Source organism: Semicossyphus pulcher, unplaced genomic scaffold (assembly GCF_022749685.1).
Source record: "Semicossyphus pulcher isolate SPU_LCO1_2020_fin unplaced genomic scaffold, fSemPul1.0.p SCAF_28, whole genome shotgun sequence".
Classification (NCBI taxonomy): Eukaryota; Metazoa; Chordata; class Actinopteri; order Labriformes; family Labridae; genus Semicossyphus; species Semicossyphus pulcher.
The window spans coordinates 7308108-7334537 of record NW_027211702.1 but is presented as its reverse complement, the minus strand read 5'-3'; the positions used below and the strand labels follow the sequence as shown (position 1 = coordinate 7334537).

The following is a 26430-nucleotide window of genomic DNA, read 5'->3' as shown; positions in this document are numbered from 1 at the left end:
TTACTAAAATGGTTGCATTTATTTATGAGTCTGCTACTGCTGTGAGACCAGTGGTGGCATTGCTCTGAAGACCAGAGTCAGTACTAGTAAAGAGGTTTTAACCAAACACACTGACGACTTCCTAATGCTACATTTTGGGGGGAAAATATACATCATATAATGAAATAGAAAGGTAAAGATTATGGTATCTTTTTCTCAACAGTGTCTTGATTAACGATAACAATGTACAGAATAACTCATTTACAAATTCCCATGTATAACTACCAAAGTAAAACCACGATATCCTCCTGCTCTTCACTTCTCCAACCTATCTATACATAACACAGTAGTATAGCAATAGCACTGTCATTTCTTTTTCTTGTCCTTTAATTCAGTAATCAATAATCTACCTAGCCTTACCTGGTTGACTATTTTCAATGATAGCACAATAACAAACCTAAGTCTTTAAATAATTATTGGCTCCTTCTAATGTTATAATTGGCTGAATACAAATACTATATGAAAAGTTTAGGCCTAAAGCTATTATTATGCATAGTATCCCTGAGTATTAATTGTGTAATGCCTAATAATCCTAAAATAATCTTAACTTTCCAACAACAGGAACATTAACTTGCATATTTGAAAAAACGGCTGCAGTTGACTCATCTAACTTGTACTCTGCATTGAAATAATAACAAAATAACAACAACCGAAACATTTGACAACATTTCATTGTTCCTTGTACCTCCATATCTACAGTAACATATCGTGGAAACAAAGCATGTCATGTAGTTCTCCAACCAATAGATGGTAGACGATTCACGTAGGCCTCTAGTCCTCCTGTGACCTTGTCCCCACGTTTTGCACAACTAGAACAGATAGAAATATTGAGAGACAATAAAATGATTCTGGGAATAAATACTCTGTCCCTGGATGTTTTATACCCCCAGCTTTTGTTGCATACGCCCGATTCCGACCCGGTAAGTAAAGGGAACAGGCCCAGAATTGTATTTTTCAAGCCAAAACTGTGAGAGTTTGCAACCATGTGTGAATGTCAGAGCCCTGGAATTGACACGTTTTAGATTAATCTCTAACTTCTCTTCTGACTGTATGTTTTATAACATCCCAAATTAAAGCAAAATATGTGCAGTGTTGACAAACAAGGCCCTCAGTATTTCAGCCTTCTCGTCGTTTCTGTGGTTCAGCAGCAGCTGCTGATATAATGACTCTTGGTCTTGTAATATAGGCCTATTTGACCGGTGTCTTTCATGTTATATATTCACTTTGCGATTAAATCTTCATTTAATAAGCTGAAAGAACAGCGTCACGGCAGACTTCACGCTAGAGCTCTGCGGAAGTCTACAGGCCAACAATTACCGGAAGTACAGATCCATCACTTTATATTTTACATAAGTTATTACAGCATACTTTTACTGGCTGCATCTAAGAAATATGGTAAAAACAAAACAAAACATATTAAGTAACTGTAATACATCAACACGTCCACATAAAAACTCTACTGACAGAAAACTAGTTATTTTATCATGGAGGAAAAGCGGAAGTTATCGCGGGGTATCTATCTTGCCTCTGGATCTTCTCTCCGTAACCAAGGTAACGCTAGCTAGCTTTAAGTGCTTCTCGGAAAACCGCTAGCTGAAAAAGGTAGCTAGCTGTATGAAAAGTGCTACACAGTTAGCATTCTGACAAACATGACTGAAAACAGTTAAGCCAAATTAAGCTGGTTGATTATTAAACACGTATTTAACCTGAGAAAACCACAGTTATTAGCATGTTTACTGACGAAGCGTTGGATTTAGTAAATATCGAGTCTCAGTGGAGGAAATCTCATCAATCCGCACAGGAGTCGGTATGTTCGATCAACAGTGCTAACGCTCACTCACTGTAATTGTTAGCTTGAATATAAATGCAATTATTGCCTGTAGTAGCTGAATATTTAATGTATTAGCTACATAAACATTGTGCGTACAGTAGCGATTCAGCTAGCTGACAAATGCGACGTTCACATGTTGCTCGGAAATGTAATATCTACCCCGCGAGTTACTTTACACTGCAGGGATGAGATTTATCCCAGAGAACAACCTGTTACTTGAAGTTTTTGAATATGAGAAATGTAATCAATTAATTTGACAAACAGTTATACATATAAACACCATATTTTAATGGGTATTGCACTAAAACAGGCTTAAATTTACGTTTTTAAGATTAAACCAATTAAATATGTAGCCACTCCAAACACAGAAACATCAATTAATCAATTATTTACCACATTAAAGTATGGCTCATTGTAAAATTCTAAATTAATGTGCATCCCTTTATTTGCTTGTATTTCAGAGAGGCTGTCAAACCAGAGCGGTCCACAGTGCAGAGGCAGAGGTCCAGACTGTATCGACATCCATCAGCTGGACTCAGACAGAAGAGCCACAGAATCAGGACGGAGAGCAGCTCCTCCAGCAAAACCCAGAGGAGCCTGATCCGCCTGGCCTAAAGGACTTCCTGCAGCGCGTCGAGGACTCGGTCATCAGAGAGCTGGTCAGAAATGCCCGGAGTCACGCCTTTGATGGGTTCCAGGTCAACTGGGAGGAGCATAATAATCTTGTAAGTAAGATCAATAATTCTAATTAGATTTTTTTTTGCAGGAAACAGACTGGGGTTGATGGATGACACTGTTCAATGTTTGCAGGTTTCTTGCCTCCATTGTCTTCAGCATCCCAGTGCTCAGGAGAGAGGTCTGCATGTGACCAGTGTGTCCTGGAGCTGTACAGGTTCAGTTATTGCCTGTGCCTACGGTCGGTATGTTCGCCTCATCTATCTGTCACTTATGTAAACTAACCTGAAACAAACCAGAAGAGGTCCTTAATGTTTCTCGTCTCATTATGGTTTCTTTTTTTAATGATAAGGATTGATGATGGAGACTGGAGCACTGAGAAGTCCTACGTTTGTACCTGGAACCTGAACCGACAGGGCCTGAAGCCCAAACAGGCTGATCTGGTCATAGATGTTCCCACAGCAGTCACAGCACTGTGCTGTCACCCCAACCAGCCTGCACTCATCGCAGGTACGCTCGGAGTCGGGGCCTTAACACAGTGAACTAAATATACCTGTTCCTGAAGAGTCTGAATCAGGTCAGCTGGAGGAACAGGTGGGATTTTTGGGGTTAAAAACCTACATTGCTTTCCATTCTATACCAACTGAGAGAGCAGGAACATGGTACAAAACAGCTGGACTTCATTCATGCTTTCGTGTATTCATTCCTCCCATACTGTGCTTTTTTAAATTGTCATACAGCTGAGGTTTTATTCATGCATTGTCAGCAGTATGCTATGAATTCTGCCATTTGGAGCTTTCATGCATTATTCAGATGGTCAGACCCATCGCCAGCCTTGTATGTCCCCAAGATAAAATGCCTGAAGTAGCTGTTTTATTGTGTGACATCCAGTCGTAAGGAAGTGGAACCACAAACAAACATATATTTTAGTTTAAATATCTTAATGGCATTGTGGGTATTTTAGAAGCTGAGTAACAAGTAATGACAAAGTGTGTGTGCTGCTGGGTCTGCAGGCGGTCTGTACACTGGAGAGGTGGTGATCTGGGACACCAGTCAGTCTCAGGACCCCGTACTGGTTCAGACTGGGATGTCAGCAGACAGCCACAGAGAGCCGGTTTATCAGGTGAGTAGAGGCCGTCTGTTTGGCCTTCAGTTCAAACATTACAGACGTTTTTTATAAGATGCATTTTTTAACCAGAAACAGCTGATACATGATCATCTTTAAAGACTCACAGAAGACAGTGTGGCTGGTCTACTGCTGCACCGAGAGTTTCTTACTCTACTGTGTGACTTTGGTGTTTGTAATAGTAAGTTCTGATTAAACTCAGTATTTATGTAATGCGATTAACTCAAACAAACTGATCGATGCAGCAGTAGACCTGCAACTCCTGTGTTACTGTTTTTGTCAATGGAGTCTGGTGGCTGTGAAGAGAGCGATGCAACGTCTGTTTCTGGTTAAAAAATCAACAAACCAGCTTTAAAAATAATGTTCCTCTTTTAATGTCCTGTGATGCAGCTAGTTTATAGAGGCTTTGGTGCAGTTGCTTCAGCCCGTATCTACTGGGTTTGGAACCTTCAATATTCTGCATCTGCTGAGCATTCTGATTTGTCACTGTGAAATCTAAGCAGCACAGAGTCAATAAAACTGCTAAAGTAGTGCAAAAGACACCATATCCTCTGTGTGTGTGTGTGTGTGTGTGTGTGTGTGTGTGTGTGTGTGTGTGTGTGCGTGTGCGTGTGCGTGTGCGTGTGCAGGTTTCCTGGGTGCCCCTGCAGAAGAAAGGAGAGTTCGGGGTGCTCAGTGCCAGCTCCAGAGGTCGGGTGCTGCTGTGGACGGTGGACTCAGATCAGAGCGGCTTCGTCCTGAACGCTGCCTACGCGTTAGTCCGACAGCAGGTTCCTCACAGCAGCAGCTTCAAGGTGAGGCTCAGGTGATGGAGGGTGACAGTGAAACCTACAGCTGAACTCATCTGCAGTGTCAGTAAACCAGAACGTAAATAACTGGACTTTAATCAATCACTTTTTGGAATCTCTTTGTGTGTGAACGGTGCTTTATGAATAAACTTGCCTTTCCTTTCCTGATACCCTCACCTGGAACAGAACTGGTTTGAACTGCAAATGTCTTCAGATTTAAAGTTCACAGAAGAAAAGAACGAGTGTCCTCTCTCAGGTCTCCAGGCTGCTCCTGTGTGTGTGTACAGATTGATGAACATGTAGTGTTCTGTCTCCTGTAGGTCCGCGGCAGCAGCACTGTGGGCGTCACCTCTCTGGCTCTCTCTCCCTGGGACTCTGACACCTTCCTGGTCGGCTCTGAGGGCGGCCTGCTGCTCCGATGCTCCTTCTCCTCTCAGACTCCGGCTGCTGCTCCTTCAGAGGGTCAGAGCGTGACTCCCAGGGCCCCGGCTGTCTTCTCTTTCAGGCCTCGCAGCGGCCCGGTCCACTCCATACACTGCTCCCCTTTCCACAGGTCACAGCCAACACAACACAATCATTACTGAGGTTAGCATTCACGAGACTCATCGACGACTTTGTGTGTGTGCAGGAACCTGTTTGTGAGTGCAGGGACGGACGGCCTGGCTCACCTGCACTCTCTGCTGCAGGCCGACCCGCTGCTCTCTCTCCGGGTCTCAGACTCGTACGTGTTCCAGGTGCAGTGGTCTCCAACCAGACCGCTGGTGTTCGCTGCAGCTACAGGACACGGTACGGGATGAACGTTTCATATGATGATTCCTTTAAAGATGTGTTCTTATAGAACTTTTGTGGGTTCAAAAATGGAGTCAGATCAGGAAGAACACCAGTTCTCCATGATTCAATTTGACCTATTTATTCCCCGACTTTGGTGAAACTGGATTTAATTTTATGGAGGAAATATTCTTTGTGATGTCGTTTGTCCTCCAGCTGCACTGCCTGAGCTTCCATGATTTAAAGAATGTTTCTGATGGACACAAAGCTCCTGATTTGTCCCTCAAGTAACCGCTAACTGCTAATTGTAGCAGATGTACACTAACTCACTTCTGACCGTCTGGCTGGTCTCAAAGGTCACTCTTCATTTAAATGATTTAATACTTAAAATGTTCGATGACTTGTTGTTCTAGTAAACAGCCTGTTAGAGAATGCTCCACCTGAGAGATACCGAACAGAAGGATGTGTTCATGTAAAACAAGCGACTTGTTGTCTCTCAGGTGAGGTGCAGATATTCGACCTGGGCCGCAGGTCTCTGAGGCCGGCCGCCACCATCGAGGAGGGAGGAGCGGGACACTCTGCCACCTGTTTGTCCTTCAACCGTCAGAACCCTCGCCTGCTGGCCGTGGGGAAGACGGACGGGACGGTCTGCGTTTGGCAGCTGAGCAGCGATCTGACGGAGCAGAACCCCAGAGAGAGCAGCCAGCTGGAGCAGATAGCCAATCAGGTGGCAGAATGAGGCGGATTCATGTCAATAAATGTTCACAAAGACTTGAAATAAAGACCACAGAGCGCTGGTGTCCAGTTCTAACCAGTAGCGTTTATTAAAGCACACTCAGTTGTTCAGGTGTTGTTACAACATTATTGTTAATACGAGGTTCTTAAGTTCATCGAAAGCACAAGCTAAACCAGCTAAAACAATCACATTCAAATGCAGACAGATCCACTATGCTATCATGAGAAGCACACAGAGTTAAGGGCAGAGCGATAAATAGTACAGAGAGTTGTTATTAGTGAGTAGTGCCACGATCATGCAGTTTCAGCCGTGTGTTCGTGTTGAAGTGTGTGAGGGAAAACGCGTCCCGATTGGTCACTGGGGGGCGGGGATCAGTTGACAAACAGCGAGCGGGTGAACTCGACAAAGTCGAAGGCCGACGGCAGCTCGCGGCCCTTGCTGTCGAGATACGGCTTCATGTGTGACAGGCAGTAGTCCGCCTGCTCCTTGGTCAGGTTCTGAGGAGAGAAGGGGGACAGTTAGACCCGAGTGAAGACCTGAGACTGAATGTGAGTCCACAGAGAGAGCGGCGAACTGTCTGACCTGGTAGAGCTCCTCTTTAGTGACGTAGGGTTTGTTCTCGGTGCTCAGAGCTCTGAAGGCGCTCTCGATCTCCTCGCTCGACTTCACGTTCTCCGTCTCACGGCTGATCATGAACGCCATGTACTCCTGCAGCGACACGTTTCCATCCCTGCAGATACACAGTCCCCACAGTTAGGCACATTAGACCATACAGGATAAACCTTACACCCCTATACATGTAATATCCAGACCATGTGACGTACCTGTTGGGGTCCACGGTGTCGAGTATGGCCTCAAACTCAGGGTCAGGCTCTCCCTCCTCCACCATGGGCAGGTCGTAGCCCAGCGAGCGTAAACAGGACTTGAACTCCTGGTGGTTCAGACGGCCGGACTTCTCCTTGTCAAAGTGCCTGCAGAGGAAGAGGAGACGAGGATGTAAGACACAAAACATTGTCTCAACTCCGACCCTGGTAGCTGCAGTGAAAGTGTCACAATAAATCAGGCTGAGGACACTTACTTGAACATCATGCTGAACTCCTTCAGAGCCTCCTCTGTGACTCCCGTGGTGTTCCTGAGGGGGAGAGAGAGGATCATGAAGACACAGATCATGCACCTAAAGATCCGATCCCTTCAGTGACGTGAAGCAGGAGCTGTGATGTGTCTGTGTGTACCTGGCCTGTATCTGCTGCTCCAGGTTGTGCTGCATCCTCATTCCCAGCTGGTCCAGTTGGTCCCACTGCTGGGCCAGGCCCACTGTGCTGTGTTCTGTGTACTTGTTGTCCAGGATCAGCGCCTCCTCCATCGCTGCTCCCAGATCCTCTATCTTCTTCAGCTGGCTGCGCATGGCCCGGATCTCCTGGTGCTTACGCTGCACACACAGACACACACGATGTATCAACCAAACCTGCCCCATGATGCTCACCTGCTACCTCAGCTCAGAACAAGAGCTCTGTCTCTGACTTTTGGTCCGTTGGGATGACTTGGTTGTGTTACTACACCAGACTCCATTGACAAAAACAGTAACTTTACCACTGACGAGTTGCACGGGAGTTGCTGGTCTACCACTGTTGGAATGTCTGTTTATGTCCACCACAAACAAGTGAGCAGTTAAGGCCGTGGTAAACCATCATCTCTGTTTTCTGCCAGGTTAAATCACTGATTTTGTCAATGGAGTCTGGTGGCTTTGAAGCGAGCGATTTTTTATGGTTAAACAATGTCTCAAGTCAAACACGAGAACGGTGGATAAAAGCCAGTTGATCCTGTGCAGACTGCAGATCATCCATGCAAAGACGACATGTGACGATAGAGAAAGCTTGTGTAGGCAGCATGGTCTGCTGATGCTGTGTGTGTGTGGGGGGGGGGGGGGGGTAATATTCACCTTAGTGGCCTCCAGCTGTGACTCCAGTGTACCGGACTCTTCCACCATGCACGACCTGACACCGACACACAGTGATGTTAGACAGGAAGCTTCTGCACTCACTCCGACACAGACTCACTTTCTCTAACACATCCAGCACTCTCACTACGACGTGTCAAAGATAATAACAGAAGCTTTTGGAGGTGAACTCGTGAGGTGTGTTCGGTTTGTCTCTAATCATCTTTAAAGTGAACCCGTTTCTTCTTTACTGCTTTCATGCCAAAAATCTACAGGTAACCCAAACCATGCCAGGCGAGGGCTAGTGCCCCCCGGACTGGAAACTGCAGCGGCTCATTAGCGCTTCATGAATGTGAAGGTTTGTGTTACAGGTGATGGAGAGGGAACCCGAGATCACTGCACACATGAACACAGAATACATAACAACAAACACTTTAAAATACTGCTTTGGTTCTGTTTAGAACATGTGTGTGTTTGTACACATGTTTAAATATATTTGCAGTTTCCAGCCCTGAGGTGAACAAACAGTTAACAAGGTGGTAACTAGCCAGTCCAGCCTGGAGGACTGTGTGGATGTTAGTACAGCAGGGATCTACTGTGCACACCACAGCCCAACATGGTGCTTTTAGACTGAAGTGCATGAAGTCACAGCCCCGACAGCGAAAAGGAAAACAGAGCTCAGAGAGGTTGACCTTCCAGAAAGATCATCAGCAACTTGGTACTGATAGACACAGATAACCCGGCGATACGCTATGCTATTCAGAGAGAGGATGAGGAGGGACAAGAGATTAAACAACAGACGAGAACACAAAGAAACATCCAGAAGAAACAAGGAGGAAGACAGGAATATAAAGGTTTCACATCATTTCAAATCATCACCTACCTTTGAGATCGTCTAACGTCAGCACAGTTTAAACACACACATCATCAAACACTCAAATCACATCTATTAAAGAGAAAAGGTGATATTAACCCATCCAGCAGATACGTCCTGATTAGCGGATTGATTCCAAGCATCAGCGAGGAAGCAGCCAAGAGGAGGAGGAGGGGAAGAGAGGGGGAGAGGAGGAGAGGAGGGAGAAAGAGAGAGACAAATACACGTTAAGATGAGGCGCCGACAAAGCGTTCACTGGAATCACAACACAATAAACACAGAGCGGTGAATGTGTTCCATTCCTTTGCTTTGAAAATGGAGATCTGACCAAATGAGACAAACGCGTCACCGGTGAGCATGCTGTGTGCGGAGCCGGGTCAGCGGCTTCAAACGGACCAACACTGCAGAGAGCACCTGCACATCTCTGTCTGTGTCTTAACACAGTGTGTGAAACATTGTGTGTGCAGCTGAAGATCATCATGCAACTGAGACATTTTTAGATTTAAATCAAAGTTTGAGCCTCAGCTGAAAAGTGGATGTTTGACAACATGAAGAAGAGCTGACGTGGGCTCGAGCTGATGCTCCGCTACAACATCTCGTCCTGTACCTGGTCTCCTGCAGCCACTGGTGGAAAGCGTTGGCGTGTTGAGCAAACTCCTGACGCAACTTGTCGTTCTCCTCCTGCCTCCTCTGCTCCTTCTGCAGCTCCAGCTCTCGCTCCTGCACAAACACGAACACACAGAGACACAGCGGGAAGGTGAATGCACAGAAACACAGCTGTGTTTTATTCTCATCCTTTCCTGCATCGTTTAATCTCGTCTTAAAGAAAGTCAGCAGTGAGGTTATGTCTGTGTGTTCAGTTCTGGATTCGTGCTGTTACACTTCTTTACAGCCTGGTTACTGTTACTATGCAACAGCAAACCAAGTTAGTTAGTTAATCAATAAAAAACAGTTGTGGATTAAATCTTACAAACAGCTTTAAAGTGCGTGAATGATTCGCAGTGTTGAGACCAGAAACAGGAAACATTCAAACATGACTTCATGTTTCTTCATTGTTTCTGCAACATCAGCACCACGACGAACGAGAAGAGCGCGAGTGTGTGAACGAGACCTTGATGATCTTCTGCAGGTTCCTCCAGGTCTCCTCCAGCGCCTCCATGGTGAACCAGGTGTAGGGGTTGGACACCACCTGGTAGCTCTTGATCTGCTGGTCCAGCTCGGCCAGCTGGTTGAAGTCGGCCTGCGCCGAGCTCAGCGAGGAGCGGAACGCCTCGTGGGCCTCACGCAGCGCCCGGATCTCCTCCAGAGAGTTACACCTCACCGGGTCCGTCAGATCCTCCTCCGCGTTCTCAAACCAGCTGTTGAAGGCCGACGCCTTCTTAGCGAACGTCAGGAACAGGTCCTCGACCTGGGGAGGGCGTGGAGAGGATATGATGCTTAAAACAAAGACAATTGACTGATTTACCTTTTCAAAAAGGTTGTAGGGTCATTATTGGGGGGTGCTCCTGTTGCTCGTTACCTTTCTGAAGTGCTCCTGAGCCTCCAGGAGCTTCTTCTTGCGAGCGGCGGAGTTGGACAGCAGCTGGTTCCAGCGCTTCATCAGAGCAGCGTGACGAGCTTCGATGGCCTTAGATTGGACGTGTTTGGCGGCCAGCAGCTGGTCCTTCAGAGCCGTGATGTTGGTGATGCCCTCCTGCTGGAAGGCCTGCAGACCGGCATCAAACGTCTCCTGCAGACAGACGCAGATAAAACGGTGATGTCAAAGTAAAAGAGCAGCGTGGAACAGAGGAAGAGTGGAGCGCTGTTGGAGGTGTACCTGCTTGGTGAGCAGCGTCTGCACAGAGGAAAGGTCTCTGCCGTAGTCGTCAGTCTTTAGGCTGTTCTCCTTCTCACCTGAACACATAAACACATATATTTGCCTTTACTGAATGAATAAAAGTCATAATTACTATCGTATAATAAACCTTATTCTGCGAGGAAACGGAGGTGTGACAGGTGAAGACATTAAAATGTGAACATTAAGAAGAGCCAGGAACAGACGGCTCTCGTGGGCTCGTACCGATCCAGGACTCGACCACGTCCGCCTTCCAGTTGAACTGCAGGAAAGCAGAGTTCTCATCCAGCTTGGCTTTCCTCTGAGCGGCCGCCCTCTCCAGCTCCGACACCTTACCCCGCAGAGCCGCCATCTTGGCGCTGATGTTGTCCACATGGTGGTTGTTCTGTTGGAAACATTAATTATCATCAGGAACTTTTGCTTCTGTGGGTCTCCTGCACACACGTCCTCTGACAGTGATGTGGTCGGTACCTTCTTGATCAGCTCCTCCCCGTTAGCACACACGTCGTTGACTCGGTCCCTGTGCACGGTGAAGTCCGTCTCAAACGCTTCGTGCTTCTTCAACAAGCCCTGTTGAACAGAAATGTCCCGACACTCAGTAAACTCCTCTTATCGTCTCACAGTTTAAAAACTCTTGATGTAGCGAGGAGTGTCACCTGCACAGCAGCCAGCGTGTCTCCGTAGTCCTCGCTCCCAACAAGATTCAACTTCTCATTAATCCAAGCTTCTTCTTCTTCCACATTCGCCACAAACTGCTGGTACTCCAGCGACTCCTCCAGCCTCTGTCCCCTGAGCACAAACACCCATCGCACACGTTTAAACACTCCCTTCAGTCCGTGTGTGTGTGTGTGTGTGTGTGTGTGTGTGTGTGTGTGTGCGTGCGTGTGTGTGTGTATGTGTGTGTGTGTGTGATGATGATCATGATGGGGTGTGTTTCCTAGCAGGCTCACCTCGCTCCAGATAAGTCTTTGAGTTCCTTCCAGTGGTCGACAAACTGGGCGAGCCTCTGCTGGATCTCCTCCTGACCGATGGTGTTGTCATCGGACAGCTTCTTCCCCGTGTCCAGCACCGACTGAAGAACACACAACATACAGTCAGTGTCTTGAAGTGAACAGCTTCCTGATCAGACGGCTGGAACGAGCTGAATCAGCTAAAGTCACGTTTATATTGAGTCGACTTTGGCCTAACATGCACCTGGGATCAGATGTCTTCAGGTCGTGTTTGTTATCTCTGACAGAATGAAGGTGATAAGAAGCTGACTGATTACCTGGATGGCCGGCTCGTGGGCTCCCAGCTCGGCCTCCAGCCTCTTGTGTTTCTTCCTCAGATTCTGCACTCCTGTCAAATCACGTCCGTAGTCCTCCGAACTCACAAGCAACTTCTTCTCTCTGTGTCGGGTCAAAGAAGGAATGTGTTTAACTTGTGTCTCGCCAACAGGAAACAAACTATAAAGACACAAACAGATCTCTCACTTGATCCACGACTCTTCGTCATCCAGGTCCCTGAAGAACTGGTGCAGGCGGTGGGACTCGTTGAGTTTAGCTCTGCGTCCTGCAGCCATGCTCTTGATCTTGGTGAAGCGTCCGTTGACGGCGTCACGCTTGTCCTTCACCAGCGAGGTGTCGAAGGCGTTGCTGCCCATCAGGCTGTCGGCCTGACCGTTCAGATCCTTCAGACGATCCTGCAGGAGGAGAGAGAGGAGGTCAGAGACTCATGCTCTCTCTCAACTCTGTAGCTTTTCTTGGTTGTTACAATAAGATTAAGATTAAACCCAGCCCCGGACTACCAGAGCAAATACAGCATGAGCTCTAGAGCTGCGTACCTCATGGGCAGAGATATCGGCCTCCAGCAGCTGGTGTTTCTTCAGCAGGTTGTTGACTGAAGCCAGATCTTTGCCGTAATCCTCAGAGGCGAGAAGAGCTTCCACCTGAGGACCAACAAACATGCATCAGACAGAAGATCCTCTCAGAGCTGTCGCAGTCTGTCCATCCGTCCTGCACATTCTCACCTCAGAGAGCCAGAAGTCGAAGTCTTTGATGCCCGTGTTGAAGTTCTGCTGCTTGTTGGCCTCTTTCAGTTTCTGGCTCTTCTCTGCAGATTTGTTGACGAGGAACTGCCACTGCTCGTCCAGAGCGTTGAGGCGGACCTGAGGAACACACACACGTCATTTCAGCTTCTAAAGTACAATCACCACGATACAGAACCAAGACTTTAAAGTGATGTGATGAATCCATGTCTTGTATCAGGGCTGAACGAGCTTTTAGGTCTTTCCTTTGTTTGGCTGTAGAATCTTTTTACAAATAACTCATCAGATTATGAAGCAAATAGGAAAATGCTTCCACTTCTCCGTGATGGGAAGGAACGATAACTCGACACCCAGTTTAAAACTAAAGACTACTACTGAAGATAGCTGCTTCAGAGTTTTTAACTATATTAGATTAAAACTTTAAGTCCCTTTTCAAAGAAGCTGCTCAATAGATGCTGAATGCCAAATATCCATCCATACGGTTTTGTCCAAGTATCTGGGGGCGGGGCGCGGTGGCAGCAGGCTAAGCGAGGTGACACAGGCCTCTCCCTAGCAACGTTTCCCAGCTCCTCCTGGAGGATCCCGAGGCGTTCCCAGGCCAGACGTGCCCGGAAAACCTCCACAGGGAGGTGGCCAGGAGGCTCCTGATCAGATGCCCGAACCACCTCAACTGGCTCCTTTCGATGTGAAGGAGCAGCGGCTCTACTCCAAGCTCCCTCTGGATGTCTGAGCTCCTTCCCCTCTCTCTCAGGCTGAGCCCAGACACCCTGCAGAGGAGACTCATTTCAGCCGCTTGTTTCTGCGACCTCATTCTTTTGGTCTCTACCCAAAGCTCACGAGCACAGGTGAGCGTTGGAACGTAGATCGACAGTAAATCGAAAGCTTTGCCTTCAGGCTCAGCTCCCTCTTCACCACGACGATCCAGAACAACGCCCGCATTACTGCTGACGCTGCACCGATCTGTCTGTCAATCTCACGATCAACTTGACCCTCACTCGAGGTACTTGAACTCCTTCGCTGAATGTCGAATATTTAACATCTACTTGTAAAAACACTGTTCTCTGTTTGCAGCATGCAGACATGCTGGAAATATACCTTGACTGCGTCCTCGCTGCCGGCACAGGCTCCTCTCTGGATCAGGGCGTTGCCGGTATCGATGACACCGCGGATTCGGTCAGCGTTGGCGTGCAGCTCGGCCTCAAACGCCTGATGTTTCTGATGCTTACTCTGACGCAGGAAGGAAGGACACAGACGTGAGAACCACACGGCGGACAAGCTGCTGTTTTATGTAATAAATATGACTTTCTCAAACTCACATTTAGCGTAGCGTTTATACTTACAGTAGAAGCAAGGGCTGCAATTAAATCAAGTTTGACTAATAATGTAAAAAGTAGACTTGAACACTTGAACACAGGACGCTGAACATGACAAACAATGTGTCTGACATCAACAGACAGGCAGGACGACACGTGGACCAACATAACACGGCATGTGGAGGACAACGTCTGGAACACACTGAGGGAAGACTCACTTCAAAGATGCTTCATGTTTATACCTCTAAACATTTTTGTGACCTTCTCAGTCGGCCGATAAGACGCTCAGACAGATCCAGGCGAGGACAAATACTGCTTACAGCAATCCTCAGTATTCTTTAGTGTCTTTCATTTCATCTGAAGGTCTGTTCTGATTAGTGTGACTGTGAAACATGTGAAGCACTTTAAAGAGACCTCCCCTCAGAGACTGAACATAAAAATGGAAGCCACACCCAACAACTAGTAGCCTTCGATGACAAAACAAACCTAGAAAAAAATACAACAAATGAACACAGAAATGAGCCAAATATTTTAAATTAACAAAATTAAACCCAGATGGAAAGAAGCCGGCACTGAACAGCGCTAATGAGGGACAAACTGAAGATGGACGAGCGCTTGTTCTACGTCGTGTCTACACACACAGCAAAGACGTGGACACAAATAACCTGCTCGGTTGTTAGTCAGCTGACACACTACGCAAACTTACCAGCAGCTTGGACAGCTAAAAAAAATAAGACAGTGGGAGAAAGATTCAGTGTGACGTCAGACGGGACACAGGGAGGGATTTCACACGGTTAAAGAACAGCATCGTCAATGAAACAAGACAAAACAGACATTTTAATGTGGCCAAGGACACACGACTCATGATCACAGCGCAACCACCTGAACATCAGGAACTACCTGCTCATGTTCTGATTGAAAAGAAACGAATGATCTAAGTTCAAGTGTGGACTTTACATTTCTTATTGTCCATTAATCATTCTATTGTTTTATCTCTTAGTTATATAAAAATCATATTGAAGCCCAAGATGGCGTCCTCAAAGGTCTTGTTTTGGCCTCAGCCCATAGATACTGATTTTCCTGTCATAGAGGACCGAGACTAGAAAATATTCACATTTAATGGACTGGAATCTGACACTTTTTCCCCTTAAAGATTGCTTAAATGGATCAATCGATTATCAGCATAAAAGATTAATTTCATAGGTTACAACTAATCGACTAACCACTTCAAAGGGACTCCTTCGTGCTAGCTGTGCTGCTATGAGCGCCTGTAAAAGGTAAACATGTACCTGGATGTTGGTGGGATCCTTGTAGGACTCATCGGTTGCAGTCTGCAGCTTCTCGCTGATCCAGGCTTCGATCTCGTCCACATCACGGCTGAACTGCTGCAGAGTCTGAGACTCTCCCAGCTTGGAGCGCTTCTCGATCATCTGGGCCTTCAGCCGACGCCACCTTAAAAAACAACAGGGTTTGAAGTGAAGTGAACACAAACATATGCAACTACTTTTTGGTTCTCAAATGGTCTTATCTTAATTTTCCAGAAATCTTTCGACACACAGGAGGATCAGCTGTTAGGATCAGCTGTTAGGATCAGCTGTTAGGATCAGCTGTTAGGATCAGCTGTTAGGATCAGCTGTTAGGATCAGCTGTTGGGATCAGCTGTCGGGATCAGCTGTTGGGATCAGCTGTCGGGATCAGCTGTTAGGATCAGCTGTCGGGATCAGCTGTCGGGATCAGCTGTCGGGATCAGCTGTAAGGATCAGCTGTCGGGATCAGCTGTTGTAAAGGTTTTGTCGAGCAGGCTTTAGATATATGACAGACGAATATTATGGAACATGAAGAAGTGTGTCATGTGTCAGAAGTAATACGATAATAATAATACATGTGGGGTTCCCCAAGGCTCCACATTGGGGCCTCTATTATTCCCTACATACTGTATGTATATAAATGATACTTCCGCTGCTGTGAGAGAAGTTGAGCCTGTACTGTACGTTAATGTCTTGGGACCATGTTAAAGGTAAGTTTTCTCATGATGAAGTTTCAGCCCTTGAATTGATGTATTTATTAGATCAATAAATAAACACATGTAAACGTTTCAGGTGTTTCCTACCTGTCCAGGACCTCATCGCGGCGGTTGGAGATCTCAGGTTTGGCGTAATGATCGGCTCCGATCAGCTGGTCAGCGAAGGACTGCAGAGCAGCGATCTTCTCCTCCTGCACGTTGATGGCCTTGTCGAAGTCTTCATGTTTCTTGATGAGAGCTTCCACGCTGTCCAGGGAGTCACCTTTGTCGTCACTGGCGAGGAAGGCTTCACGAGCCGCCATCCAGTTCTCCGCCTGCTCACAGTCCCTGTTAAAGAGCTGCCGGGAGGCAAACACAGCAGTCAGTCAGCGGAGAGTCAAAGGCAGCTGATTCTTACGAGTCCTGTCATGGCTCAACTTTTCAGTACCTGCAGCTCGAGGCACTGGTCCAACATCATGCGACGCTGCACCCAGGCCTTCTCCAGGTCGGCGCGCTCACGGTCCAGAGCCTCCAGCTTCTGCTGGATCTCAGGACTAGCGTAGTGGCCACGAACCAGCAGCTGCTGACCGAACTGCTCAAAGGCTTGGAAGGTGCCAGCACGGGCATCAATCTCTGTGCGGTGTTCCTGGAAAGATAGAAAGAAAAAACAAAGATGTAATGGAAGTGCTCGATGGGTAAAATCTGCAGTTTGTTTTAAGATAGAGAAGGGAGGAATAAATACCTGGTGTCGTTCCAGAAGGGCCTCGGCTCCTGTCACATCTTTGGCCAGCTCCTCGGAGGACACAAGCCCTCGGATGCCGTTAATCCAAGACATCAGATCTCTGAGGACACAAAGAATTAAATATTATCTTAACTGCATCTTGTAAACTTAAATCTAGCTCTGCACCCAGATAACAAATCTGTGTCATTCCCCCGCTGTTCTGTCCTCACCTGAAGTCAGACAGGAAGCGCTGCAGGTCGTGGGAGTTGCCCAGCTTGTCTTTACGTTGGTCGGCTCGTCCCACCAGGCTGCTCCAGGCCGTGTTCAGCTCAGTGCATTTCTCCTGGATGTCGTCCACCGCCTCAGGGTGGGACTGGATCAGACGCTCCGCTGTCTCCCCAAGAGAGTTCACCTGGACAGGAAGGAGGTAAAATGAGTCAAAGTGTCTTGCATTACATTATTTTCCCCAGAGGTTGGGTAGTACAGCAGCTATAATCTCATATCAGTCGCTTAAAGACAGTCTGACCTTGTCACCCAGGGCAGCCAGGTCTCTCTCGAAGCCTTCGTGTTTGCGCTGCAGAGCCTGCACGCTGGCCAAGTCATGGCCGTAGTTGTCTGTGTTGAGGGCCTGGTTCTTCTCCTCGATCCATTCCTTAGTTTCATCAGCATCCCTGAAGAGGCCCAACGCAAAACAAAGATCAAATGATGTCGACAGCAGACCAAAACAACTGGCTTTAAATTCACTCAAATCCATGTCAGAGTCTCCACAGCCAACTTGGTCCGTACCTGTGGAATCTCTGCACCTCGTGGGCACTTCCCAGCATGTTGCTCCTTTCTTCAGCGAGCTGCTGCAGAGACCTCCAGCGATTATTCAGCTCCTGCACATGAAGTTATCAATGTTACATACAATTCTACTTTCTTCAGAGTTTGCTCAGTCCCTCTGCAGCTGGTGTCTTATTGTTCTGGTGTCAGAATTTGCACTGATTTGAAGCATGTGAACTTAACACACCCAAAATATAAGGAAGGAGTTATTACATGTAAGTTATCAGCATTAAACTGTGAGGTCAGATAAACTTCTATATCATGATTTAAGGGTGGGTGAGGAATGCTAAGATATACACTGAGCTTTTAAAAATTATGCAAATACATCATGTGCTAGAGGTGTGATAATTTGCTTTGTGTGATTGACGTGCACAAACAGTGATGGACAAACGGATGCAGGTGGTGATGGGGGTGAGATGCACGGGATTGGATGCACGGGAAGAACACGACACGGTGTGAGGACAAAGAAAATAACAGCAACAAGTCAGGAACGACAAAAAGAAGATGAAGATGAAGACTGTAGTATTAACAAAACGGATGATAACGTGATGAACAGAACAACAAAAACTAGTTAGAGTCAGGATTCAGAGACAGGAAGAGGCGGATCATGTGACATCAAAAAGGAAACCAGGACGATGGGTTAGTTTTCTGATCACAATGCAGGACGGGGGGGGCGAGGGGAGGTCGGGTTTCACTAGTTACTCTTACCTTGATAGTATTAAAGTTAGCCGTTGTTTGAACAGCCAAGCGTACATTCTATATTCAAGTGAACAAAACATGGCAGACAGGAGGGAGGAGGACAAAGAGAGAAAACACCACACCAGTCAAGAGTTATGGAAACTCCCAGGGCTCGTCTTGGTCTTCTCCCAAGACAAACCAAGACTTTATCCCAGTCGGGACTCAGTAAGCACTGCAACCATCAGTAGAGCAGAACCAGCCCCGAACACTGAGTTATGATGAATCAACAAAATACTTTTAAATGATTGAGACATCTGGAGACGTAATTCGAGTTCCCAGGCTTCCCAATGTCCAATCATATTCTTTAAAATGTCTAAAGCTGAGTTCAGACCAAAAGAAAAGAAAATATTTCACCGTCCAGATTAGAAAACCCTACGCTAAACTTCCAGCTCCTTCAGGCTGACCAGTGCCCAGTGTGATGAGCTGTTAGCTCGGATCAGTACCAGGACTTCTCTGATGGACACCAACTACCGGCGTTCTGTGTCAGCTGTGGAGCGTCTGTCCATCTGTCTCCGCTGAGTGGCAGTTTCACTGTATCTAGCAAGTCACAGGTGGGCCGAGATCTGTCTCACTACAGCGCTATGAAGCCACAACAAACAGATGTTACTGAGATTTAATGACAATAAACAGGCTGAGAGGATGCTGAGAGAACTACATCAGGAGGCAGGTTAGTAAAGAGGCCGAGCTCATGCTGTGTCAGGTCTGTCTGTGAGACGACGAGAACACAACTTTAAAATGACTGTTTTTTGAATGGAGTTTGGTTTGACTATTTTTGATGCAACACCAGGACAGACTTTCTTGACAGAACTTTATGCACAGATTAATACATAATAGATTAATCTTCACACTGACTTTATTTGTAATCAAAGCATGTAAAAAACTCTCTTCCTTCTGGTCTGAACGCACCTTTACAGGGCATGATTGCAGTAAATCCCCGAAGTGACAAACCAGTATCAAACATCAACCCAATGCTGAACGGTCATGCACAGTTACAGTATCAGATCAAGATCGACAGGCTGTCAAATCTTTGCAGTTGATGCATTCTGTCTTAAAACACATAAAACAGATGAATGTTTGGATGTTCTTCTGAGGACAGATCGAGGGATGGAGCTTACCTTCCAGGGAGAAGCAGTCTTAGAGTCGGCTTCATCCTGTGTGAACACATAAGGCATCACACTGGTAAGTCTACATTTATTATTAGTCAAACATGTTTCTTTACTGTGAAGCAAAATGTATGTATAATATAGAATTGATTACAACCTTGCCAGGAATAGAGCCCAGCAGCTCTTGTTGCTGCAAATGAACAGAACAAGATCTTCATTAACTTACAGGTAAAACATGAAAGAAGGTTGATACAGTGAAGTCAGGGAGCTGGAGCTTACCTGAGCCTGAACCATGGGGGCCTCCTCAGCCATCAGACCCTCAGACTCCAGCTCAGACGCCACTTTGTTGATGTCCCTCAGACGAGACTCGTTGGCCTTCAGATCCTGGAGTAAACAAAAGAACATCATTGACTTCCTGTGAGATACGACACGTAAAACATGTAAACATACACACAGCAGGAAAGTAGAAAGCAGCCTTTCTTTATATGTCCTTGATAACGGTTTATTCCACATCCATCAAATTTAATACAAGTACCTGCAGTCAAATGTAATGTGAGCTGAGGTTTATTAAGAGGCAAAAAGTTACCTGTCGTGCGTGATGTTATTAGAGCAGGCATTACCTTCTGGAAGTCGTCAAACTTCTTCTGCAGGACCTCGACCTGCTCCAGGTCAGAGCCGACCTCCTCGTTGGTGAGGGCGCCCTCCTTCTCGTTGATCCACTGCTGCAGCTCGTTGGCTTCGCGGAACAGCATGAACTTCTTGCAGCTCTTCTCCAGCATGTCTTTCCGCTTCTCTCCCAGCTCCAACAGAGTGCCGTACCTGGAAGGAGTCACAAAGAATCAATAAAAGTTTCTTCAGAAACGTTTCTTAAACCTCAGCATTTTTAAAGATTAAAAATGATCGTTCATGATCATGATGATGGAGAGCCATGCACCTTGTAAGGAATATGTAGCTTGTGATCAATCTGTTTCTCTGGTGGTTCTTAAATCAGTTAAAGTATTTGTGGTTTACTTTCTATATTTTGCAGTCCTGCTCTTGTACACTAAAATAACTTTTGTTTACCGTCGGCCTGAGCAGAACAATGACTGTCTGGTATGACAATAACACAGAACAGGCACTGCAAAGAGAGGTTGTTTGGTTGAACATACAGCAGGCGATGCTCCACGCTTCCCGGAGTCAAGTGAAGACATTTAAAAAGCACCATAACTTCTGTACAGTTGAGGCAGACTGGTAAGAAAGTGCCCTAAAACATGTCTGTACTATAAAACTACACTCAGAACCTGATTTATCTGACGAACATTTCTCATCAACAATGAGATGCAAAAAAGAATCCAAACCCAAAATGTGCAGAACAGAAACGCTTATGACAATCAGACGACAGACATCAGAAATCAGACATTATCATCCATGGGCAAGCAGGGCATGAGGAGGATGTGACAGGTGGATCAGAGGTGCTTCTATCCCCGTACTGAATAGAAGACGAGGATGAAAGACACAACATGAAGGGTTTTTTGGGGGGTTAAGTTGAGGATGATATTTAGTGGTATCACGATCACAACACGCAGAGGTTGACGCTGGTTTGTTCCTACTCACAGCTCTTCCACCTGCTTCATGCGCACTGACACGCTGCAGGCCTCCTTGGTGACAAGCCTGCTCAGAGGCAGGGCGAGGCGAGCGCACAGCGACACAAGATTAAGTTGTTACACACAGCGAGAGGACAGCAGAGGACACACAGAGAAGAGGCCGGGGGCAAGATCATTAGTGAGCAGAAGATATGATTAGTGAGGGGTAAAGAAGGGTTAAAGAGCAGAGGAAAGACTCAACAATGAAGAGGAGGAGAGGAAAATCTGATGTGAGACAAAGGAGGGAATGATGTGGGTTTCTTACTGATTGTCAATCTGGTCCTGGCGCAGAGCGATGCTGCCGTGCTCATCCAGCAGGTTCTCCCTGGAGGACGACTGGGTGGGGTCCAGCTTCTTCACGTACGCAGCAGGAACGAAGCCCTGACGATCGTTCACCTCCACCTTCCACCAGTCCTGCAGCAGGAGGAGCGGGAGAAGGAGGGACGTCAGAAAGTAGTGTCTTTCTAATGTTTACAGGCCTTTAGCTAAGCATGCCCTGCTCTGTGAGCTGGTTTATGCCACTAAATTACAGGATGTTCTATATATTTCTGTTTTTCAACAAGGTTCAATAAGCACTGCCCGAGTACCAAAGGCCTGATACGTTATTCACCTGTGCTACAGAGCTCCACTGACCACTGTTACACTAGGTTTCATAATCTTTAATGTCGTTTGTTGTGACACAATTTGCCAAACACCGTCCTGCTGCCACAAATACTCACTTGAGCACCGGATGTGGATTAATCTGCTGCAGAAAATAGGGCTGCAATTCATGACTATTTTCACCATATAAATAAAATGCATATAAAATATAAAAAAATGCTCAACACAAGTGACAGCTTCAAAATGCTTCTTTTGCTCAACCAACAGCTCAAACAAAAACACCCTTCGTTAACTTTCATACATGACAAAGAGCGGTCACAAACCTTTTCTTTAAGAGGCTGGAACAAGCTCGTGTTTGACATGTTTACTTGAATAATGATGGAAAGATTATAAATAATAAAACTTTAAAAACTAGATATGATAAACATTATTAAACACATGCATTGTTAATATAAATACATCCAAACGTACCTTGTTGGTGCTGTTGAGCAGCGTGAGGATGTCCCCCTTCTTCATGGTGACCTCTCGGGGACTCTTCTCCTGGTAGTCGTACAGAGCGAGGACCAGCTCCTTCCCGGTCTCATCATCTGTTGGTGCCACTTGTTGCTGTTAAAAAAGATGTAGAGTCACAATGGACGTCTTTATTGTTCATTCCTCCTCATTTCCACCAATTACCTCACTGCAACTAAGTGAAGCCAAACAGCATTTTATCTTTCTACTTTGTTTACCATCCTCTCTCTCTCTCTCTCTCTGGATGTTTATAATTATGTTGTGACTCTTTTTAAGCGAGCCCTGGATCGAGTCATGGCTATTCAAATCCATTATTTTCATTGCTTCTTTATCCATTTGTGTTGTGGATGTTATAAAAACATCCTACAATAAAAGATTTGGGTTTACCCTGCAGGACTGTGCTTGTTCCTTCAGAGACTGAATGCTGCTGCCGTAGGCGCTCAGGTCAGACATCAGGGCCTCGTGCTTCTTCAGCAGAGCCTGTGGAGGACAAACTGATCAGCACATCTGTGTTTGTAACAAAGGGAGGTAAATAAGGGGCTTGTGCAACAAAAATAACCTCAGCAGAGTCCTCGTCTTTGCCGTAGTCCGGGCTCCCCACGATGGGCTCCTTCTCCCTCATCCAGGACTCGGCCTCATTGGCGTCAGCGAAGTACTGCTGGGCCTGCAGAGAGTCCTCCAGATCCTGTCTCCTCTGGGAGGCCTTCGCCTTCAGCGTGTCCCAGCGGCCGTGCAGCTCACCCAACTTAACTTTCACATCCTCGCCAGCAAAGTGTCCTGAGAGCACACCAATGATCAGAGTTTTAATTGTTTGGACGATATTTGAAATTAATCTATAAAACAAGCCTTGAATTCACTTACCTTCCTCCACCATGGCGTCTCCTTTCTGGGTGACGGCCTTGATGCGAGGCTCATGTCCGGTGATCTCGGCCTGCAGGGCCTGGTGCTTCTTCAGCAGGTTCTGGACTCCAATCAGGTCTTTGCCTAAGAAAAAAGAGTAACACAAGGCTTTTAGAACTTCAGTCATCTGAAATATCTCCAGGATATGGACTTGAAGCATTTTCCCAGTGCACTACCAGTAAACTTCTCTTTTATAAGGCTTTAAATGCACCGTCTCCGTCTTATCTCCAGCCTTTTTCTCCACATATTCCACCACTTCCTTCAAGTTATCTCATTGCAGGCTACTTCACTATTCTTTGACACAATAACAACTCTTCTGCTGCGTGGGACTTTGCCCGAGGAGCTCCACTTTTCTGGAAAAAAGTAGCACTAAATAATTACGAGGCAAGCTCTGTTTAAACTTTCAATCTTTTAACTATGATCTAACATAATATTACCTTCATCATGGGGTTTTCAGTCCCTCTGGGTGGGCACTTTATGTGTACTGAAACTGTAGTTGGTTAAAGTAAAACTAAGCATTCAAAGCGAACTAGATATCGTACACGTCTAACACATCATGACATGGATGCTGCCTGTGCTAACGGTCACCTCTGTTAGTAGAGGCAGCGATAGGCTCTTTCTCGCGGATCCACGTCTCCTCGTCCTCCACGTCTCTGAACAGCTGCTGCAGCCTCAGAGAGTCGGACAGTTTCTGTTTGCGCGCAGCCATCGGGTCACGCAGACCTTCGTAGCGCACCACCAAGGCCTCCTGTTTCTTGCAGATGTTGTCGGCGTCAAAGTGCCCGGCCTCCTGGAACTGACGAGCCTGGATTGTGATGCCATCAATACGATCCTGAGGGAGAAGAATTCACACATTTGTTATTCTGCTGCTGTGTATAAAAACCCTATAGGATAATTTGGTAACAGGCTTTTCATGCACCTGGTGAGCAGCCACGTCGGCCTCCAGCAGAGCGTGTTTCTTCTGCAGGTTCTGGACACTCGTCAGGTCTTTTCCGTAGTCGTCTGAAGCCAGGTGACCCTCGACCTCGTACAGCCACAGCTCGATGTCCTCCACGTTCCTGTTGAACTGCTGCTGCTGGTTGGCCTCACGGAGCTTGATGCCTAAAATAAGACATTATTTGATTAGACACTGATGACTTGTTAATCACTGTTTGTGCACCCAGGCTGTCCTGCAGGTTGTACCTTTGAGCTCAGTGGCCTCCAGCAGCTTCTTCCACTGGGAGCTGACCTCCTCCATGCGGCCGGCCACTTCAGTGGAGGCGTAATGCTTTCCGTCCAGCAGCTCCTGGCCAGACTTCTGCAGAGCGTCGATGCGGCTCTGATTGGCTGACAGCTCAGCTTCAAAGGCCTGGTGTTTCTGCACCTTGCCCTGCAGGTTGGATGGGTCCTGTTTTCAAAAGAGAAGAGACACAGGGGTTAGAGGATTAAGGAACAGGAAGTTCAGATATTAAAACTAAACAATGAAGACACAATTTAAGTGGCAAAATCAGGTTCCTAAAGTCACGAGAAAGACTGTCAGTGGTAAAAACGTAGGCTTCTTCATGCCACTCTGTTTCTTCCCTGTCTCCCCAACAGATTTTTGATCTCATCGACTATGATGAGAAAAAACAAACAGTGATCTCTTCTCTCTTTGATGTACTACCTTGTAGGCTTCATCTGTGGCAGTCTTCATCTTCTCATTGATCCAGCTCTTGAGCTCATCAGAGTCCCTGAAGAACTGCTGCAGGTGGAAAGAGTCCTCCAGGGCGGCACGACGAGACTGAGCACGCTCATGCAGGGCGTTACGACGGCTGAGCAGCTGTAAGAAAAGAAGACATGTTGTGTTTGAGTTCATATTGAGATGAATTACCGCTATGGCATTCAGGGTTCATATCATATGTGGACATTGAGGAAGCAGACGGATGTACTTACAGCGTCTCTGCGTGTAGCCACGTCCTCTTTGGCGTAGTGGTTGTTCTGGATTAGTTTGGTGGCGAACTCGTCCAGGGCCTGGAGATGTGCAAAGAGACACAACGTTAATCCTATTTGATTATGACAACTCTAGAAAGAGTGTTGCTCATATACTGGAAGAATGAATATGCATCGTATAACTGGAGAAACTTACGGTGATCTTCTCCTCCTGGGCACTGAGAGACTTCTCAAAGTCCTCATGTTTCTTCAGCAGAGCCTCCACACTGTCCAAGGAGTCACCGAGGTCTTCATTCAGCAGGAAAGCCTACATGAAGAAACATTCAACATTAAAAAACATCTACCACAACTGGGGTAATGTCTCCCCTCATGAAAGGTATTGGTGTTCAAAGTTACCTCTTGTTTGCTCATCCAGTTGTCGACCTGCTCGGTGTCCCTGTAGAAGAGCTGCAGGTCCATGCACTGCTCGTACTGCTGCCTGCGAACCTCCCACAGCTCCAGCAGAGACTCCTTCTCCTCAGAGAGGATGCCCAGCTAAACACACCACAGCATTATGTTCAAACATGGTACATGGTAGAGCAAGACCCGAAGAAATCTGGTTTATTTATTTCATTCAGTTTTATTATTTCCCAAATGTCTGAATCAGGTGGCAAATTAACTTTTCTGTTCCTGTTTAGGTGCTGTGACACTTGGATCAATGTTCGTCTTTCTGTTTTTAAAATCAAATTCTGCAATTCAATACATGTTTTTTGGGCATCACAGAAATCGTAGGGCCCTAAACATCACACAAAAGAAAGGACAATCCGGATGCTGCCACAGTCCTACCTTTTCCTTGACCTCATCAGAGGCGTAGTGTCCTGTGTTGAGTAAAACCTGACCAGCTTCATCGGTGGCTCTGAAGCTGTCCTCGTGAGCATCGATCTCTCCCTGAGAAAACAACGAAGAAAACCAGCATTCATTTGATCCTTTCACATGTGACATAAATGTTCCTTTGATTTCAGCTCCTAAAAAGCACAAAGCTACATCGTTGCCTTATTCTGGGATGCTTTGACCTCATGACATATTTTACCTTGTGCTCCTGGTGGCGGTCGAGCAGAGCCTCAGCTCCAGCCACGTCATTGGCCAGTTCGTCAGCGTTGATCAGAGCTTTCATCTCTGTCACCCAGCTGGTCAGATCCCTGAAGTCTGCTGTGAAGCGCTGCAGCCTGAAGAGAGACACAAGAGGGCAGCAGTGAGCAGACACATGGTGCAGCCTTACAAGCCCTGTGTGCTGTCATTGAGCTAATATTTGTCTGTTCCTCATAATCTCATTAAAGAAACCACAGGCAGAATATTTACTGTACAGGTAACAGCAGTATGGCTCCACAGGAAGTTTAATATTCTGTGTCTGGTGGTTTACTTGTACGAGTCGTTGAGGCGGGAATGGCGCTCAGCGGCCAGTGTCCGGATTTGATCCCAGTTGGTGATGAGTTCGTCCTTCTTCAGGTGGATCTGGGAGGCGTTTTGGGGATGTGTCTGCTGCAGGCGCTCTGCATCTCCGCCCAGTGTGTTGACCTGA

At 46.6% G+C, this 26430-nt stretch overlaps 2 protein-coding genes across 4 annotated transcripts in view; one reads left to right on the top strand and one right to left on the bottom strand.

Annotated features, from left to right (window-relative positions):
* The first annotated feature begins 1768 nt into the window (after window positions 1-1768).
* dync2i2 (dynein 2 intermediate chain 2) lies at window positions 1769-6004 on the top strand. The gene is made up of 9 exons (XM_069677201.1): window positions 1769-1846; window positions 2332-2595; window positions 2681-2790; window positions 2898-3055; window positions 3559-3668; window positions 4301-4465; window positions 4780-5012; window positions 5088-5245; window positions 5728-6004. Exons 1-9 carry the CDS (start codon window positions 1769-1771, stop codon window positions 5964-5966), a joined length of 1515 nt encoding a protein of 504 aa, XP_069533302.1. The 3' UTR covers window positions 5967-6004.
* A 23-nt stretch (window positions 6005-6027) lies between these two features.
* Window positions 6028-26430, bottom strand: part of sptan1 (spectrin alpha, non-erythrocytic 1) — a 33693-nt gene continuing 13290 nt past the window's right edge. Inside the window, exons 7-55 of one of the 3 annotated variants that reach the window (XM_069677197.1) lie at window positions 26272-26426; window positions 25942-26077; window positions 25698-25799; window positions 25269-25406; window positions 25069-25179; window positions 24876-24953; window positions 24607-24762; window positions 24147-24351; window positions 23884-24065; window positions 23553-23796; window positions 22926-23048; window positions 22624-22841; window positions 22452-22544; window positions 22026-22160; window positions 21220-21368; window positions 20926-20982; window positions 19953-20151; window positions 19612-19716; window positions 19490-19522; window positions 19345-19380; window positions 18200-18247; window positions 17456-17547; window positions 17196-17340; window positions 16900-17081; window positions 16691-16790; window positions 16397-16594; window positions 16057-16307; window positions 15236-15398; window positions 14653-14667; window positions 13729-13860; window positions 12616-12753; window positions 12430-12534; window positions 12080-12288; window positions 11875-11995; window positions 11558-11679; window positions 11264-11396; window positions 11079-11177; window positions 10833-10992; window positions 10590-10666; window positions 10293-10502; window positions 9885-10181; window positions 9381-9493; window positions 8873-8890; window positions 7903-7957; window positions 7196-7392; window positions 7042-7095; window positions 6788-6934; window positions 6546-6693; window positions 6028-6460 (exon numbers count right to left, since the gene is read on the bottom strand). In XM_069677197.1, coding sequence (XP_069533298.1) covers window positions 6335-6460; window positions 6546-6693; window positions 6788-6934; window positions 7042-7095; window positions 7196-7392; window positions 7903-7957; window positions 8873-8890; window positions 9381-9493; window positions 9885-10181; window positions 10293-10502; window positions 10590-10666; window positions 10833-10992; window positions 11079-11177; window positions 11264-11396; window positions 11558-11679; window positions 11875-11995; window positions 12080-12288; window positions 12430-12534; window positions 12616-12753; window positions 13729-13860; window positions 14653-14667; window positions 15236-15398; window positions 16057-16307; window positions 16397-16594; window positions 16691-16790; window positions 16900-17081; window positions 17196-17340; window positions 17456-17547; window positions 18200-18247; window positions 19345-19380; window positions 19490-19522; window positions 19612-19716; window positions 19953-20151; window positions 20926-20982; window positions 21220-21368; window positions 22026-22160; window positions 22452-22544; window positions 22624-22841; window positions 22926-23048; window positions 23553-23796; window positions 23884-24065; window positions 24147-24351; window positions 24607-24762; window positions 24876-24953; window positions 25069-25179; window positions 25269-25406; window positions 25698-25799; window positions 25942-26077; window positions 26272-26426 — 6510 coding nt within the window. In that variant the 3' untranslated portion in view covers window positions 6028-6334. The remainder of the gene's footprint in view (window positions 6461-6545; window positions 6694-6787; window positions 6935-7041; window positions 7096-7195; window positions 7393-7902; window positions 7958-8872; window positions 8891-9380; window positions 9494-9884; window positions 10182-10292; window positions 10503-10589; window positions 10667-10832; window positions 10993-11078; window positions 11178-11263; window positions 11397-11557; window positions 11680-11874; window positions 11996-12079; window positions 12289-12429; window positions 12535-12615; window positions 12754-13728; window positions 13861-14652; window positions 14668-15235; window positions 15399-16056; window positions 16308-16396; window positions 16595-16690; window positions 16791-16899; window positions 17082-17195; window positions 17341-17455; window positions 17548-18199; window positions 18248-19344; window positions 19381-19489; window positions 19523-19611; window positions 19717-19952; window positions 20152-20925; window positions 20983-21219; window positions 21369-22025; window positions 22161-22451; window positions 22545-22623; window positions 22842-22925; window positions 23049-23552; window positions 23797-23883; window positions 24066-24146; window positions 24352-24606; window positions 24763-24875; window positions 24954-25068; window positions 25180-25268; window positions 25407-25697; window positions 25800-25941; window positions 26078-26271; window positions 26427-26430) is intronic. The other 2 variants (XM_069677199.1, XM_069677200.1) reach the window with 2 other exon arrangements.

Coding starts and splice junctions, on each gene's coding strand:
- dync2i2 (XM_069677201.1), top strand. CDS start 1,769: ATGTTTACTGACGAAGCGTTGGATTTAGTAAATATCGAGTCTCAGTGG. Junction 2,791..2,897: donor ATTGCCTGTGCCTACGGTCG/GTATGTTCGCCT, acceptor TTTAATGATAAG/GATTGATGATGGAGACTGGA. Junction 4,466..4,779: donor CTCACAGCAGCAGCTTCAAG/GTGAGGCTCAGG, acceptor TGTCTCCTGTAG/GTCCGCGGCAGCAGCACTGT.